The following is an 18,063-nucleotide window of genomic DNA, read 5'->3' on the forward strand; positions in this document are numbered from 1 at the left end:
TTGCTGGCATTGCTTGAATAATAACAACCAGCCAGAGCTGTTGTTTAGAAGGAAAACAAAGGTGGCACTGTATTTTATTGAGTCTATAGGAAGTCTTACTGAGGCGGGTGGGTGATAGCTTTCTCCTGCTCTTTCAGCAGGGTTAACAGTCTGAAACTACCCAGAAGCTACAGGGTGCTCCTAAGAGCCCTGCAGCATTGTGTAACTGTGGTGGACAAACTGATACCAGTAAGTTTTTTTTCTGCCTGCTCAGTGGTTGAGAAAATTAAGTCATTTGCAGTATCAAAATTCAGAAGTAGGTAATTGCAACAAAGCAGGATCTAGTTTTGTGCCCTTTTTACAGCAAGTAGAAAGAGCCACAGCTGCTGTAATAAAAACAAGCAGATAAAACTGGAAGAAGGATTTTTGTGCTTGGCAGTTAAGCAAGACGCTTCCTTTCCGGCAGACCCGGCAAGTGGTACTAAGGCTCTACACCATCGTTACCTGCCAGTTTCCTCCTGGTAGGCTGCTGTGAGCGTGTTGTGTATTTCTATTAATAGGAAGTGGCATTTAACAGTGGAAATGTGTATTCCCAGGCCGTATGCTGTGGTTGCTGCGGGATACTTGGGCCTTGCTGTTTTATGCTTATGCTGCCTCAGAATAAACATTCAGCACGATCAGTGAAGCCTGACTCCTCTTGGCACTGACTGCTCTGACTGAGAGACAGGTAAGAGTAGCACGGAGCCGTTTCCCACAACAGCTACTGTTACACTATGAATCTCTGCTTTTGGTTAATTCTCCTAAAATATTTGGATTATTTTTGTGAGTAAGTGATCAGGGCTTATAAAGACAACTGGAGTTTCATTGCCTCTTTCTAGAAAAAAATCATAAAGCCATGAATGAAAGTTTAACGTAACTTTCTTTTAATTGAAGACAAATAAAAGAACCAAGGGCTCAAACACTTTTTAAAAAGACATCTTCTGTTTCCTAATGTCTTTTCTCGAGCAAAATATACAGCATATATATATATATATAAAACATAACTACATTCAAGTACCAAACAGAATTTACATTTTCCCAAACGGAGAAAATAATGCACACTGATTCACATACCTTAAACCCAACCATGCATAAAAGAACACTGCCAATAAATCAGCAGTTGGACATAATTAATCACACTACTGTGTATTATTCTGAAGTATCGACAACATCCTTGGAACGCATAACACTGAGCACTTGGGAGGTTTCAGTTTATAACGTTTAAACCTGCTTTAAAGTCTGACTCTGTTCAGAGACTTATTTGTTTAAGATCTGTTCGAATTTAGGGTTGATAAAAGAAAATCCATCAAATGCAGACTGATCCATGGACTCGATCAGGTTTTTGTCACTGTAAGACAGTTTTGGCTTCTCACTCAGAAATTCTCTGTCAAAGTTGTTATAGTCGCTTGCTGACTTCTGTGTTAGAGAGGGAAGATAGTTTGAGACAAACTTTGTAATTCCTTCCAGAACAAATTACTTAAATGCAAAAGGTTAGGAAGTTATTTCTTGAGCTTCCTCCCTCCTCCTCCCCTTCAGAGAAAAAATCTCCTTTTTGCCTGTTTTAACAACACTATAAGATTATAACTGGGTGATTGCTTATTGTTAGTTGAAAACAAATAGCACCAGGTCGCTTTGCAGAAGAACCGCCTGGATTTGTGATAATGTTTCATAGAATTGCCCAAAGATTCTCTATTGACAAAAGCAATACAGCATTTACATTGAAACCCAACATTTCTTGCCATTAACCAAAATTTTTAAATTCTTGAAAGCATTTTACGGTCTGTACTTGTTCACAGAAAAAAGTGATGCCCTATTGCAGCTGCTTTGTGTCTGGATAAAGTATTTGTGCATGTTTCGTAAAAATTCACATTACTAAAGACCATGTTTTATGCTCTGAACCTCCAAAGGTTACTGTTTGCAGGATCCTTATGTTTCCGCAGTTCCCATTTCTATGGGAACATGCAACACGAAGCGTTCTGTTCTTGAACAGAATGACTCCCCTCCGTCGAGTACGTAAGTACATTTTAAAAGAGACTGGAGGTAATGCAGATCATTTTATTTACCTGTACCAGCAACAAGGTGGAGGAAAACCGATTTGGATTTTTAACCAAGTGAGATGAAGCAGCAGCATCCCACAGTGATACAGACTATGAGTAACATACGGTCTGTCCTTTACATGTTTTTTGAGGTAACATTAGGCATGTATGTTACAAATAGTTCTAAGTTCAGTAGTATAGAGAATGCATCTTTTTGCCCACGTGGAGACTCTCGGATGAATTTGAAATGCTTGTAGAGAAGGCCTGCAGGCAGTTACCAACTGAGTAGCCTCAAGTTACTGGTCCTTCTCCCGTGTGGCATTACAGAAGGGAAAACCACAAGAAACTATCAACATTTCTAATCAAGGAGCATGGATATCAGAACTATTAGTTAATTTTCCTGAAGATGATATTAGTAAAGAAGCTCCCTGAGAGAGTACAGGAAGACAGTCTTAATGGGAAGATTTCAGGGCAGTGAGAAGAACATAGTGCACCTTTTTATAACTAACCGAACCATCTAAGAACAACGGGGTTTGACATACATAACTATCTCATTTATAAAATGTGAGGAGAAAATTGCAGTAGGATAGTTTGAGCAAGTTAGAGAAATCACCCCTCACCCCTAGGCTGACATTTGCAGTACTGCTACAGAACAAAGAATAACCCACATACCACTTTTGGCCTGAAAGGAGGGTCCACCTCCCTCTTCTCTAGTGCTGTCCAGTTGATGGTTTTGAAGAAAGGATGGTCTCTGATATTCCCAGTGACCCCAAGTCGTCTAGTTGGATCCCTTTCAAAGAGCTGTAAGGGAAGACACCCGGTAAAGCCTTAGGTCTGCTCAAAAGGTAGGTAGCAGTGGAAGAATGATGGGTATACTGCTAAAAGAACAGAAGTTGCTAACAGTAAATACACCATTAGTAATTAATCTGACCTGGCTTTCCCTTTGTAAAAGTAATTTGCTTGCTGATAAAGAGGTCCTTTTAAAAGCCTAGATTTGTCCCACCCTGGACCCACTCGTTGATCATCAGTCCTACCTTTTCTAATATATCTTTCGATTCCTTGGTAATCCAGCGTGGGTAGTGAGGGGTGTCCACTCGGATTGACTCAAACAATTCATCTTCATCATCCCCATGGAAAGGGGATTGTCCAATAAGCATCTCATACAGCAGGACCCCAAACGACCACCAGTCCACAGAGAATGTGTACCGCAAACCTTGCAGGATCTTGTTCCACAGAAGAAGTGCAGAGAAAGAAATACAAGTAACTAGGCAGCAATATATACCAAAAAACAGAAGAGGGATTTTAAGAGAATCTTTAATAACTAGGGTATTTGGGAGGGGAAAAAAAAAATAATTCAGCCATTTGACAAATTGTTGACACTGATGCACAGCTGTAGTTTCATCCTTGGCTGCTGTTTGTGGAAACATGAACAGGTCTTCGCTCTCATTCAGAAATTTTTCTCCCTTACCTTTAAATAACCATATACTTGGAAAACATCTTCTCTAGTTTCGTTACAAGATGAAGGGATAAGCAAGTAGCAATGAAAAGTAGATTACTACCAAACAGACTTTGACATCATTTATAGCTTTAAAAGCTACCTACCTTATTTGGACTACTTTGAAAATCAGATCAAAAAAACCCAACTATGACACAGGGAATTTAACTTAGTGAGATTCCCCCTTAGAAGCTGCTTTTGCTTTGAATTTTGATTGTTTGCATGGGCGCAAGTCTGTTCACCATCTGCAGCGCACATACGTTCATTTTGCAGGAGCCCCGTGTCTATGCTAGCTGTAAAGGCGGAAGGGAAAACTAGCTGTTCAAAAACTGAACGTTTTAACATTTCAAGACCGTGGTTTTTTAAACTAGCAGCTATAGAATATTTACAAATCTCAAGTACCTTCTACAGAGAACTCAGATTTAATGTGGTTTTTTTCTGTGCTAATTAGACTTTTACATTTCTGAACTATTAGTCTACAAAGGGATGATTAATCACAAGGGCCATTCTAACATTAGTGTATTAAATCCATCCCAGCAGTGCATGGCAGTGACATACTGACCTCAGGAGCAATGTAGTCCGGGGTCCCGCAGAAAGTGCTTGCCTTGTTCTCGCCAGCAACATTTTCTTTGCACATTCCAAAATCAGCTATTTTGATGTGACCTTCTTTATCAAGCATCACATTGTCCAGTTTTAGGTCTCTGCAAAAAGTGTTTAAAAAAAAAAGTTATATTTTAAGGACAAGTGAGTCAGTTTTGTATTCAGATGCATGCAGTCTCTTCACTGATAAACACCTACCCTACATCATACAAAGAGGCTTTCGAAGAAAAAAATCATCCATCAACACAATACATAGAAAATAGTACTTTTGTACTTTGAAGGTGGTAGGGATAAGGGAAGAATTCTCTCTTGTCAGAGTAAATAAGAGCCTGAGGTATATATATAGTGTGTGACCTTACAATCCTCAACATTTGCTTTCAGATCCAAAAGCACACCCAGTGCTTCTCTTGCTTCTGGAAGGAGGTGTGAGGTAGTGCCCCGGCAGCTGACACAGCAGTGCTGCACCAGCTCCATAGCTCAAAAGAAGGATTGTTGGATTCTTAGAGCCTTTGGCAGGAGCATGAATGTTTGAAGCCTACCCAACTTTTAATACTACCTGTGACTTGTTCCTAGTTACAGCACAAGGGGGTTCATGTGTTATGGCCATGGTCTGTGAAGCGTCCTATTCATGTCTTTTTTTCAGAATAACGCTATTCAATCAAGTAAGAGCTTTTTAACAGCAGTTTCCAAAAGCTACATTCCCTCCCTTTGACTGTGATGCATTTTTTTGTCCATCTGGCTGCAAAAGCACATACCAAGGAGGGCAGGCTGAAGAGAAACTGAACAGCCCTTCTGCTTACCAAGACAGACTTGAATAGAGCAGATAATTTTACATGAGAACAGGGCAGTCTTTTCTCCTTGGTAACTTAAGTTCCCAGTATCAGCTACTTACACTGCTCAGACGGTGAGCTGCAGCTCGAACCAAGAGTCCCTGATCTAATGCAACGCACCATAAATCCTTCCATGTTTGGACATCAGCTGCTGTTCACCTGAATAAATTGAATATATTTGAGATGGGGAAAACTCATTGTAACTTAGGGCACTGCACTTACCTAGCTACAACAAGTTCTAAAATCTTTTGTATGGATGTGCACTTACATGCAATGCCTACCTAAACTGCTCCAGTCAGGTTCTGTGATCATACTGGTAACATCCTGGGTGAGATGGGGGGAAGAAGTACCTTTGGTTTTGCTAGTGTCTTGTTGGAAAATGGTACTGTTTCTCTGCAAATATTTCATACTATGAAAGCCCCCTCCAGGAACATTCTAATTTAATGTAGGGAATTTTAATAGCAAGCCTAAAAATTCTCTAGAAAATCTGGGATTGAAGGATTTCATGCTGATGACAACATATCCTGGAGTTTGATCCTTTCCTGTATCGAAACCTGCAGGAGGCAGTGGCAATACAGTTAGGTACATTAAGTACCTTCAGGGGCTATGGCTCTCTTCCCTAAGAGGCAGATAGGCTTGTAAGAATCATCCTTCTTCACCAAGGAGGATTCCTGTAATGTGCATCCTCTTTACAAACACTTTTTGTGAAACACTAGTCTCTAACTTCAGACAAATTGCTTTAAAGGATGGATGCTCCAACAGATGTTTCCTGCTTCTATAAAGGGAGATGGACAATACCAGATGTTTTGGGGTACATTTACCTAAGTTACCTTGTGTAACTTGCTCTTAAGCGTGCAGCTGTTACCCTTTCTACTTGTTTGTTACAGAGGTAAGAGCTACCTGAGCAAGTAGTTACCAAACAGTGCTTTAGAGCTGGCGGTGCGGTGAAAACACTGGAGAAAAGAAATTGAGAGAAAAACTACATTTAAAAAACCCCCTTCTGATCTCTTGTACAGCAAGAAGCAGCTGATCAGGATCTGGCCCCTGATTTTTCAACCTGGTGAGATAGAAGCATCAGTACCGTGGTTTCATATGGAAGGCAAAAGCAGACAACTTTCATTTCAGTGGTTTTCACAAGGCAGGTAGGAATTGATAGCCTCAAGGACTCTCTCCCTTGCCTCCAAACTAAATAGACTTATGATTTGAAGGCAGCGTTTAAAAATAACTGAAACAAAACCACTTTTGTGTAACATAAATAACATTCCATGGTTCTGGTTGCCAAGGAAGAGACACAGATATAGATTCATCTGAGGCATGTTAATGCCCTTGGAATAACATCAGATCTCTGACAGACAGCTTTTACTTGTTACATCAATCAGTAATTCAAAGATGCATGAAGTGCTAAGACAATTCACAGGTTCCACGCTGGAGCTAGTTGGTACTCACCTATAAATAATGCCTTTGCTGTGAAGAAACTGTAGCCCACATAAAATTTCAGCTCCATAAAACCTGAAAAGACCAAAACATCTTTCAATCTATCTTGCTCAGTTAAAACGTAGTCAATGCAGCTGGCCAAAACAGCTCCTGTATGTGTGTCTTCATGGAGTGAGAAGTACTGTACGCTTCTTTAAATACTAATATACCTGTATGTATATAGCACCACACATCTGTAATATCTAATGCCAAACAGTAGAGGGGACACGACAGCAACTTGCCTTAATGCTTCATTCCACTTCCATTAGGGAACACTGGCCCTTTTCTACTCTTTAGTAGTCTTTGTATGTTTTTAGGGATATGCACACGCCTTTTGAAGGACAGCTACTGGGAGCTCAATACTCACAGGATTGCTTTAGGAGGGACTGGGCACTAATGGCTAAGTTAGAAATGGACGTCACCTTTTTCCCTCTGCACCTGCCCAGTTGCAGCAGACAGACTGAAAAGTAGCATCGCTTCAGGGGCATTCTCCTCAAAAAAGGAGGTGATAATCCAGAGGATATGAAGGCAAATGCTCAAAGAGTCCTGCCCTCTACCCACAAAGTGTATTAAAAGTTTGTGGTTTTTTTTTTTTAATTGAATAAATACAAAACTATTTTCACTTACTTCTGTACAGCAGAATGAATGTTGACCCAAAACTTCAGAAATAAATAGGTACAGAGGATGCCAGGAGAGGCTGCCAGATGCACAAATGTTTGCTGGAATGCAGGTAAGTTGGAGGGGCTTTGTCCAGATTTTTGCTGGGGAGAGTGGCGAGGGAGCTTGCCCTGACCCATAAAGCTGGCTGCTACCAGACACTATTTATGCCAGACCCCTTCATCTGATCCCATCCAGTCAGTGTTCCTTAGTACAGTGTGCAGTAGCAGAAGTAATTTTCCAGTCTGGTTATACCATAGCACTGGTGCTTACAGGTAGATCCACTACCCTGCACTGTTACTTTTAAGGTCTTGCATGCACCCATTCAAAGATACAGTTAAAATCCTCATGCTTTTGGGTGAGAGAAGTAAAACCTAAAACTAAAAAGTTATGATAGGTAAAGTAACAATAATACAATAGTTTTGCATCTTTTAAGTCTTCAGCTCCAGTGATCTTTAAGCCATAGGTAACTGACACAATTGCTCTTGCTAAACAAAGTGCTTACCCATTTTATTAGTATCTTGTGGAATGTGCAGGATATCCTTTTGTACTATCAAGTCAAGTTAGCAATACTAGTGAGTAATATAAGTACTGAGATTTTTTTTTTCTCATGCTGTTTTCTGATTTTTCCATCCAAATACTGTCCTAAGGGACACTGAAGCTGTACCTTTTGCTTTTCATTACTGGCTTATGTTGCAGTTTACTTAGCATCTCTAGGTACAAGCATTCCATAAAGTAAAATATCACACTGCTATGAAAATTAAGGAGACCTAACTGAGTCTAACATCCTAACCTAACCTAACCTAACCGAGTTTCTTCATTGTATTAAACCAGTGCCTAGAAATACCTTTTCAATCATCAGCCACTGAAACTTGAGTGAAAGACTGCAGATAAGTGGTGCAGAACTAGAAGCAGTAAAACCACAGAGACTAAAATAATTTGTGGAGATAGGGACTAAAGGGTTGTGGACTTACGTTGCCCTGTAGAGATCAAAACGCCCCTTGTCTTGTATGTGGAACATCAGGTCTCCCCCATTCAGGAACTCCATAACGAAGAAGAGATGATCCTGTTTGCAAATAACCAGAGAATGGAAAAATTACTGATGCTACTGCAACCACATAGGAAGTAGCAATGTGGCTACTGGGGACCAGCCACCTTCCTCCTCTCCTGAAGTATCTCTCTATTTCATTCAGCCCTAAGAGTGTATGAGGCTCCTACAGATTTGAGTAGCCTAGTCTTGTATTGTAAAGCTAAATAGCTAATCTTGTGTTATTCTGTGGGTTTCTAGACTTAATAGAAATATATATTTAAATAGACTTACTGACTTCTACCTGTGACAGTCATCATTTTTCCCCCTCACTGAGAATAAAGCTAAGATCAAGAATTTAAATTAAACTGCCTCTTATTCCAGATTGCATAGATGTTTTACTGATCTATCTCATTCTGTTCTCATCCATGTATGTGGAGGTCACACTCATACTAACTTTCCACAAGGCCTGTGAACTACTGCCCAGAGCACAAGAAAAGGAAATTTAATTCTTGCATCACCAAGTTACTTTCACTTGACTGCTGGTAACAGCATCCATTAAAAGGCTACATCTGTTGTGTGGCTGTTGCCATTGGGCTTTTTCTTACCTTGGTCTGAAACGTGCAGTAAAGATGTGTGAGAAATGGATTTTCCCATGCAAGTGCGAGGACCCGCTTTTCCACCATGGTACATTCCACATCATCATCAATAAGCACCACATCTTTTTTCAGAGCTTTGATAGCAAAGAATTCATTCTTCCCTTTCAGCTCAGCAAGCAGAACCTATAAAAAATAAATGATGACATTATAGCACATGTAGGAAAGACTGTTGCTGATGGGATCAGTAAGGGAAAATCAAAGGTGTTTATAGCAGATGCAATGACAATTAAAAAAACTTTTAAATGGGAAAGATGAGTGAGATTTGGGAGAGCGAAGTTGCTGGGCATAGAGATGAGGAGATGGGGCTCAAGGACCATGTAACACAGGCACAGCGGCTTCCAAGGCAGTTTTTCTGTCAATGTCTTGTGAGTGTATAAACAGAAGACACGTAAAGCCTGTTCCTTCATTAGAGCTGTAGTTTCACAGAAAACAGTGGACAGAATCTGTGGAGGTCATGCTGCTTTCCCACATCTCCCCCTGCTATTGCACTGGAGCATTATGAGGCTGTTTCTGTACAGAGTGTACAAACGTAAAATATCGTTTTGCACTGTGGTGCATAAAGGGCAATTCCTCTGCTTTGATGCTAAGTAGCTGAAAAACTGTTGTGCATTCTGAATCACTTTTGAGTTTACAAGATTCAGGCCATGAATTTCTAGTGTCTTTGACAAAGATGGCTATATTCAATTCTGTTAAAAGATTATCTACCCAAGCGGCTGTAAGACCTTTCTGGTTAGTAGAAATAGCCCATCACATTGCAGAGCTCAAGGAAGGCAGTCACCTTAAGCTCTGTAAGTTTGTTACATACCTTTCCAAAACTTCCTTTCCCTAGTACTTTATGGAAGACAAAGCTGTCTATGTTGAATTTTCTCCTGCTTGCAATTCGTGACGCTGTCTTGGCTGTGCTTCCCTCCCAGAGTTTATCGTACTCGCTGTTACCTGCCAATTGAAACAGGGAGTTTAAAGTTCAATATATGCAGAAATACTGCATGACTCGGATCCCCTGCTAAGAATTAAGTACTGACATACTATTTCAATGCATCTGCTGCTGGAATACTGGTGAATCTAAACATAAGGGTCAGATACTGTAGTTCATAACAAAGTTTAAATTACTCGAGCATGCTTGATAGTGTTGGATTTGAATTGAATCTTTTGATTGTTTCTGATGCTGGGTTTAAGCAATACTTACTTAGACATTACAAAAATCAAAGGCCGTAACTTTCCCCTGTGACTAAGATACGGAGCATAATTTGGAGAAAGATACTTTACAAGGATGGCTTATAAACAAATTATTTCTCTTCTGTTAGCAAAACAGGATAGTCCCTCAGCCTAAGCAGAGAGGCCATAAAAAGATCGGATTTATGCCCAATGCTGGCTAAGAAGCATGATGATATGGGTTAATCCTGATCCTAAAATTAATAACTGTACTTTTTTTTTTTTTTGACCTCCACTGCATAGATCTGCTGGATCGCTAACAAGACACTGATGATAATCATGAGATGATACTGTGTATGCCCCATACGCTGCCCAGCATCTGCGATAACCCAGGGAGAAATCACAGTGGCTGCACCCTTAGTATTAAACCAAACCACCTTTGCAAGAGGTTTTTTTTTTTTTCATCTGTTCTGGCAAACCAGAACAAGTATGATAAATAATATCAAAATAATTTCCTTACTGGGCATTTGAACAGAATTAGTTCAATGTGTGGATGAATATATAAAATCCTGTACCACTCCAAAACCACCCATTATATCTTACTAAGCCTGGTGATTTCCATTTGGTAAAAAGTTACTTCTGCTGTTGGATTTATTTTTGCATAAATTATCATAGGTTAGCAGTTACAAAAATAAGGCTTATACAATGCTAGAACTCTTTAGCAATACTAAAAAAAACCAAAACACCAAAACAAAAAAACCCAACACAAACCCACACCCAAAACCTTACTCTGAACCTGTAGAGATAGGATTCCAGGTACTACTAAAACTATTTCAGCCATTTAATCTGAAGCTGTATTTTGGCTACTTATATCCTAAAATAGATAGCACTTGTCATTGGTTTTTAGTGGTTTGTGAACAAATCAAGATAATTAACAACGTGCATGACATTTCAGTTACAGGAGAGAGGGAAGCGTGTTGTACACGTGCGTCTGTTTAGTGAGGCATCCTCCAGTTGCACCATGGGGAACTGCGCTGCAGTGAGTAAAGGAAGCATTTTGCAGAAAGGCGGGTATGCTCATGGACTAAAAACCACAGGTATTTGTCAAAAGTTATGTAAGCATTTTTTGTGGCCAGGAGAAGGTAAAAAGAAATATATGCGTTGTTTGTTTTCTTAATAGTGCTTATTAAAAAAAATTGTCTACCATAAGGCAAGAATGAATAACTACTTAAATTGTTAGTTTGTGTACTTTGGTAGGTAAATAGCTAAATTAAAACATTGTAGCTTTTCTCACCTGTTGTATCTCCTCCTGGAGCTCTAGGTTTCTTATCAAAATCTTGATAAATACCAACGCTTTCTACAGATCCAGAATCGGACCTTCGTGTAGATTTCTGAGGAGGAGGGGAACATGTGAAATTATATTTGCACTATTACTTCAGAAATACTTGTAACAGTAGCTGTTAAATATAACATGATGGCAGTATAAACTTTTCTTTTTTATTATTGACTCCTAGTACCTATCTTTTCTGAAGTCTGGTTCATAGACTGTTTAGCCACAGTACAGCTTCAGATCAGCCAATTGCTTTACTTCCTGCACTGCAAGAAAATAAGTCATGGAAATTCCTGAACAGTCTATGTTGTGGTGTTCATTGTAAAATTATTGAAGAAGTGTAATGGTTTGAATCCACAGTGGGAAGAATTTATACTGCGGGAAAATGTCCCCTTGGACATTCATTTGAAAGAGGAGATGGGAATCGCTGTCATACTGGACATGCTGAAGTCTTATCTATGTGTGACATCTGTCTTTAGCACAGGGAAACAAATTTTATGTATAGAAGATCCCTGAGGTCAAATTTTAGTAATGAAAAGTTCAAGCTTTTCTGTGTTGTGAAAGAGCTGGCGCAACAGCTCTCACTGTTTTCAAAGTAAATATCCCGTGAAAGCTTAGGAACACTCAGCTCAAAGGAAATACTGTTGGCTTTTGTGATGTATTTTCCTGTTTTATTTCAGAGCTTGTGCCTGAATCTTTATTTGCAAGTCAGAAGTTGACCACAAGAGACAGCCATGCTGCAGCAGGAGATGAACAATGTAAAATATGGGGCCAGTGTTAATTCCAGAGGAGTTTTCTGTGTGTATATATCAGATTAATAAAAATTGATAATATCTGGTATATTTCTCCTTGTTTATTTAATTTTAACACTCAAGTGGAATTCTAAAGTTGAAGCATGGAAAAACTGACCTCAGCGTTATGATACCACTGTTTAAACAAACAGAAAGGGAGAGAATAACCTTGGGACCATAGAAGAACAAAGTTGGATTTCAGGAAACCACGCACCTTTTTAAAAATTCTTTGTTAGGTGGGATTTTTTTTTCCCCCCAGTTTCAATTTTAGGTTATTGACATCTTCGTTAGTCTATCCTGTTTGCATTTCCTCCATTCCAAACTCAGTTCCCCATAAAAGCGATACAGAAAAGATGAATTAAAAACCCCAAAATGCTCTGAAAACAACTAATTACTTGACAAATGGCAATAAAGCATACCTGGCTAACTTGATTTAAAGCTTCAGCTAGCAACTTCTGATTTATTCCACATAAGTTTGCCACCTTCTTCTGGCATTTATGATGCACATTCATCCCACATTCTAAAAGAAATATAAGGATGGTTATACAAGCATCAGGAGAATACTGTCTGACATCATTACAACAAAAAGGGCTGTTTCTCTGTGCAGTTCAAAAACTTTGTTGTAAGACCAGATTGGACATGGATCTATCATTGTTAATAAAACTGCAGTTTTAATCTTTAACTCAATGAAGGCTACAAAAATTGTTCAAAAGGAAAAAAACTCCAATCGTCATTATTTTATTCTCAAAATCTTTTACAATAAAGATCATCTTGCCTTTCTCTGGGAGAATTACAAAAATGGTATTTACAGTAAACACTTTCAATACACTTTTAGGTGCTACCTTGAGTCAAGACTCACCAAATTTCAGCTACTCCCAAAGTAGTAATTTTGATTATACTTGAGATTACAGCCCCGCAGCATGTTTTCTGACTCCGTTAGAGCCAAGTGCCTATTTGTCTCTCTCTAGTACAAAAGCTTTTTCAACCACGCATAGATGAGATGAATCCTGTTCTATACAACACACATATAAAAATGCACCCTCTGTAGCAATAGCTAATCTCTAGTGGGGGGCAAAGGGGGAGACACTGCTCTGGAAAAGCATGGAGAGGTCCCAGCTGCCCTCCCTCCACCTCCGTACCTTCACATTTAAGTCCTTGTTTGACTAGCCCCCAGAGCAGGCTGCCACAGTGGTCACAGAAGGTAGGGCTCATGTAGTTGTAAACTTTGAAGCGATGAGGCATGTCAATGTTGAAACGTTCCTTTTGAAACTGAGGACAAGGAGAGGGGTGAGGCACTCTACCCAAAACAGGACCAGCTTCTTACAGAAAACTGCTTGGATATTACAAAGCTACAATAATTTTATCTTGAATACCCCAGTCTTAACATCCCTCATCTAGCAGGGAAAGAATCTGCCCATCAAGTACTACCCACCCCTTTGCAGGACTTTTAACTACTTTTCTTGCTTGAAAGTTTCATCCACTACACGTTATATACAACCTTCAAGAGAAGACAGTACAACTTGGGTTGTACAGCCAAGCACCTCCCAAATGGACTTGGCTGTTGCAATACAAGGTTTTGTTAGTTCAGGAGTGTTTAATTACATAATTACAGTCTAAATATATTGTTCCAGCTCTTACCATTGTGTCCCTGCTGTTGGCTGCAGTACCAGTACACCTCCCAATGATTTTATCAATACATTTCTTATGAATTGCAGCATTGCATTCTTCAAGACATGCACAAGAAAAAAAAAGATTCCTTCAGATAACAAATACATGGGATGAAGTGTTCGCATTTCATAGCATAATGTGAAAACCTCACTCCCTTCCCTCATACTATATACACCAAACCTTTCTTTTCTATCAAGATGATCTTTTTTAAGCTGATTACCCCCCATTTTCTTTTATCATAAACTCTATTTCTAAACTAAATTTGCCTCCATTAGGCAACGCCACTAGCATTTGATAACAGACGGACAATATTATGCTTTGGAGTTTTACCCTTTGACATCTCCCCTACTGTTTGCAGTAATGCACAGAAATCTGTGCTAAGTCAAAAGCACTTTTCAATTCAGCTGTAAAACCCCTCAATAGTTGTAACTCATTTTAGAAAAGGTTTCACAAGAACTGCTGTCATAAATGAGTGCAACTTTTCAACAGCATTCCACTCTTACAAGAAGAATAGCTAAGTCTAAATCTTGCTACTAAAAACTAGGGTAGGAATCATAATTAGACAGCCTTAGGTTACTGTGCAAAACTGGTGTTTAACATCTACTACTACCTATGGTGATGATACACTGTGCCATACATATTTACGGAAGATTTTTCAACAGTAACTATTAGATCTACAGATTCATGTGGAAAGTAGTACAAGAAAAAGGTAAAAAGTGACTTACGCCTACATTTGTATCCCTGCTTGTTGAGTCCCCTGAAAAACAAATGATAAAGAAGGAAACCAAAAACATACACTTGCTGGAATAAAAGGTGGGGTTTTTTTTACTTTTACCATGTCAACCAATCAATCCCTTGCCTACAGGAATATTTGTTCCAATTAATAAACTGGTCTAAATTCTGCTATTCAGAATCTTCTGTCTTAGGAAAGCAAGGTTTAGAAGATAAGGTAGTCTGTTTTGATAGACCAGCAAATCAGGAGGGAAACAGTGAAAAGACAAGGTTTCAATCACATGGGAAATCCTCCTGATCTGACTTAGTACGAAAACAGCCTTACTGTGAAGGGGATCCAGCTTCTTGCTCTCTATGGGTCTTTACTCTGCTATCAGCCACTTCACATCTCAAAGTCTGAGCATTATTTTCTCAGATCCACCCATCTGATTCTCTTGTGAAAGAGCTGCTGTTGATTACGGCCCAGATCTCACTTGATGCTGATGGAATTTTTGCCAATTATTTCAGTGGCAAAAATATTCAAGTTCTATTTTTTAATGTGAAAGAGACAGCTATAGTTCTTAGGTATAACAATGCTCTTAGTAAATACATAATTTCAATTTCCCAGCACACATGAATTTACATGTCATGTTTTGTCTCAATGTACCTGAAGCAAATTTTGCAGTTATTTGGCCCTTGGGGGTGGGGGAAGCTTAGTGTTTCCTTCTTACCATACAAAGTCTTTGCAGACAGAGCAAAACGTAGGTTGTCCAAAGAAGGTAGCAATAAATTCATGATTTTTGATGTAGTGGATTTTGGCTTGCTTGATAGCTCCTCTCCTGTTCATAGTTACTGTACCCTCCTCTTCCCTCATCGACAGTTTGCAGTCTAAGGGGGAGACAAGAAGACACACTTTTAATACTTTAAGGTATTACAAAGATTAATATTTGCTTCTCCAGAAAAGTTCAGTTTGTTTTTCTGTTTCAGACTTGTGCTTCTATTTATTTTACACCTGCATTCTGCAGACTTTCAGTACAAGGGTGGAACACGTGCATGCACTGCTTCCTAAGGTGTCTCCGTGTCCTTGTTTGCAAGCACTTCCCTCTCCTGCTCATTCAGAAGAAGCCTTCAGCAAATGAGCTGAGAGGAAGAAGCAGAAATGGAGTACAGTCTTGCTAGAGAAATGAAAACCACAGTTGTTTCTTGAAAAAATATAAGGTCCTGTATGTTATTGGATTTATGTGCAAGAGAAATAAACGTTTTATTGGAAGCAGGAGGGTTGTCTTCAGCAGAAGCCCTTTCATGCTGCTGCTCTGCATGCCCTCCTGAACCAGGACTACAGCAGAGATGCAGGTGAAGTGCTGCAGGAACTCCTGAGTCACCACTGGACCATACTGCTGTAAGACAGGTTTCTTCCAGCCTCCAGGATCATTACGCAGTGAGGACAAATGAGATTTTCAATTAGACATTTCCATTATGCTATCTCATAATGTCGATGCTGTATCTGTCAACGTCTCAGTCTCATACCTCTCCCCTCCTAGCCCCCATGGGGTTAGAGTATATAGTACTATAAAATACCACAACAATAACAGTATATACTATAGTATATACTTTAGCATCTAATACTACATTACATAGAAATTACATATACTATTAGCCAAGAAAAAAAAACAAGAAAAAATTCTCAGGCTCCGAGTCCAACTGGCTAATACACGTCCTTCATTACAAGTTATAGTTATTTCCACTCAGTTCCAAGGAAGCTTCTGAGTTTCTCTTAGAAAAATTAGTATTTTGTGTCTCAATCTTTCAGCCACAACTCAGACTATATAGTCTTACTTATACATTTTGAAAATAATAGGAGTTTGTAACAGAGTTAACCCCATGAAGGTATATCAAGAGAGATTGGGTAACTGGTAATTTAACCCTAGGACATGTTTCTTGTCAATAGAGAGGAGCTGTTGAGGAACAATCCCATCCAGCAGGAAAAGATAAAGGCTTGAATCAGCAACGAGGAGCTGATCAACTGCTAACTGCATCAGCTCTAGCCAGCAGCTTGTGGGTCCCAATCAGGAAGAAATGTGGACATGATTCACAGGTCGAAAGTGCTGCAAGGTTTAGGGTAACAGGAGATTGCCATTTGCAGGATGGGAGCTTCCACAACAATGGAGTAAGGAAAAACCTGGAAGAGCATTTTTCCATTGTCAATACAATCAGGTTTTATTTGCTCCATTGCATTGCTGCCTTTTATCAGCACCAGTGGGAGCTTTGCTTTTTATACTGATAGAAACAGATTTGTTTCCTTTGCCAAGTCACACTAACCGTAATGTCTGAGCTTACTACGAAGTTACCCAGGAGCTCTGTTTTTCTTGTTGCTAGCTGCGCTTAGTTTTCGTCATTTTATTAGCTGGCTGCCACCACTGCTATTCCAACAGACTGCTGAACCTGGAATACAATCTATCATTTGATACCATTTTGAGTGCCCTCCACTAATATATCAGTCGGTCACAGCCAACAGCAGCCGGACTGCAGCAGCATGTACTTAGAAAAGAAATTACAACGTCAGCTAAGAGATTAAGGAAAAATTAAGCATATTAGTGCAAAGAAAGATCAAAAAAGGTCCCTGGGTTTTGCCACTAGGTATTAATGCACTTTTCTGAGAAACTGGCCATCTGGTTCAGAGAAAAACCCATCCTGCCTCCCCCTGAAAAGAGCTCACAACATGCACTATGACACCCCGGCACTATGTACGCCACCGAGTCACCTCTTCCCCTCCAGGAACAGGATTCATTTCTGCTGTTCAAACAGGCTACTGAGTTCACCCAACAAAAACTCCCATCAGCTGCTGCACTTCAGCTTGTCGAAGTCTGCAAACAGTACAATCTCTTTGTTTAATCTTGCTCGGCAAATACACAGACCTCACCCACTGGTCCTCAAATGCTTCAGGGAAACCACACACTGAAATGTGCATGCAAGGAAAACAACGTTGAGAGTCAGTAATACTTCATATTGTTTGCTGCATGAAAAGGATGTCTTCATAAGGGTGATTTAATCAGTAACAGCAACAAAGCAGAGAAAGGCGTGTTACTTTATAGCATGTATCTGAGGAGATAACCTGTGATGGAGCAGATTAGGGGACAAAAGCTTCCCTAAAGCCTGTAACACAAGCAAACCAAGTGTTTAGTGAGGAACTAACAGGATTCACCAGGTGAACAGGATATGGCTTCTCCTCATGCTAAAATTATTGTAGCAATTCAGCATTGCTGACACTGTGCAAAAGTTTCTGACAAAACTTGATCAGGATATGGAAAACCGTGGTGTTTCCTCCCTGTCTGGAACACCGATATGAAACTTAATAGAAGTATGTGAGACTGGCATATATTTTTTGAGAGGATAATTACTAAACTAATCACTTCATTTGTACAAAGAAAGAAAAAAAAATAAAGAAAAAAAAAAGATAAAATCCCCCCACTTTCCTTAAACATACTTTAACAGTGAAGAATACTTGAGCACACGAAAACTTCAAAATCGGCATGTGAGAACACACAGTCTTTACAACCAGCTGCCTTATTAAATACCTTTGCCAAAACCAACCAATATATCAAAGTATAGCTGAAAA

General features: G+C 39.5%; 2 protein-coding genes across 6 annotated transcripts in view; one reads left to right on the forward strand and one right to left on the reverse strand.

The window, feature by feature from the left end:
* Nucleotides 1–12,115, forward strand: part of LOC115333338 (6-phosphofructo-2-kinase/fructose-2,6-bisphosphatase 4) — a 66,311-nt gene extending 54,196 nt beyond the window's left edge. The window contains exon 15 of the transcript XR_003920765.2: nt 10,903–12,115. The gene's annotated coding sequence lies outside the window, so the exon portion shown is untranslated. The remainder of the gene's footprint in view (nt 1–10,902) is intronic.
* The window catches only part of PRKCD (protein kinase C delta), a 70,081-nt gene continuing 52,903 nt past the window's right edge, over nt 886–18,063 (reverse strand). For 4 of the 5 annotated variants that reach the window (XM_041118853.1, XM_029996180.2, XM_029996181.2 and 1 more), the window contains 14 exons: nt 15,179–15,335; nt 14,462–14,493; nt 13,707–13,792; nt 13,208–13,337; nt 12,488–12,588; nt 11,242–11,338; nt 9,601–9,734; nt 8,745–8,918; nt 8,084–8,175; nt 6,426–6,488; nt 4,112–4,250; nt 3,089–3,277; nt 2,727–2,855; nt 886–1,434 (listed from right to left, as the gene is read on the reverse strand). In XM_041118853.1, the coding sequence (XP_040974787.1) occupies nt 1,276–1,434; nt 2,727–2,855; nt 3,089–3,277; nt 4,112–4,250; nt 6,426–6,488; nt 8,084–8,175; nt 8,745–8,918; nt 9,601–9,734; nt 11,242–11,338; nt 12,488–12,588; nt 13,208–13,337; nt 13,707–13,792; nt 14,462–14,493; nt 15,179–15,335 (1,682 nt within the window). In that variant the 3' untranslated portion in view covers nt 886–1,275. The remainder of the gene's footprint in view (nt 1,435–2,726; nt 2,856–3,088; nt 3,278–4,111; nt 4,251–6,425; nt 6,489–8,083; nt 8,176–8,744; nt 8,919–9,600; nt 9,735–11,241; nt 11,339–12,487; nt 12,589–13,207; nt 13,338–13,706; nt 13,793–14,461; nt 14,494–15,178; nt 15,336–18,063) is intronic. The other variant, XM_029996182.2, reaches the window with a different exon arrangement.

Source organism: Aquila chrysaetos, chromosome 20, assembly GCF_900496995.4.
Source record: "Aquila chrysaetos chrysaetos chromosome 20, bAquChr1.4, whole genome shotgun sequence".
Taxonomy (NCBI): domain Eukaryota; kingdom Metazoa; phylum Chordata; class Aves; order Accipitriformes; family Accipitridae; genus Aquila; species Aquila chrysaetos.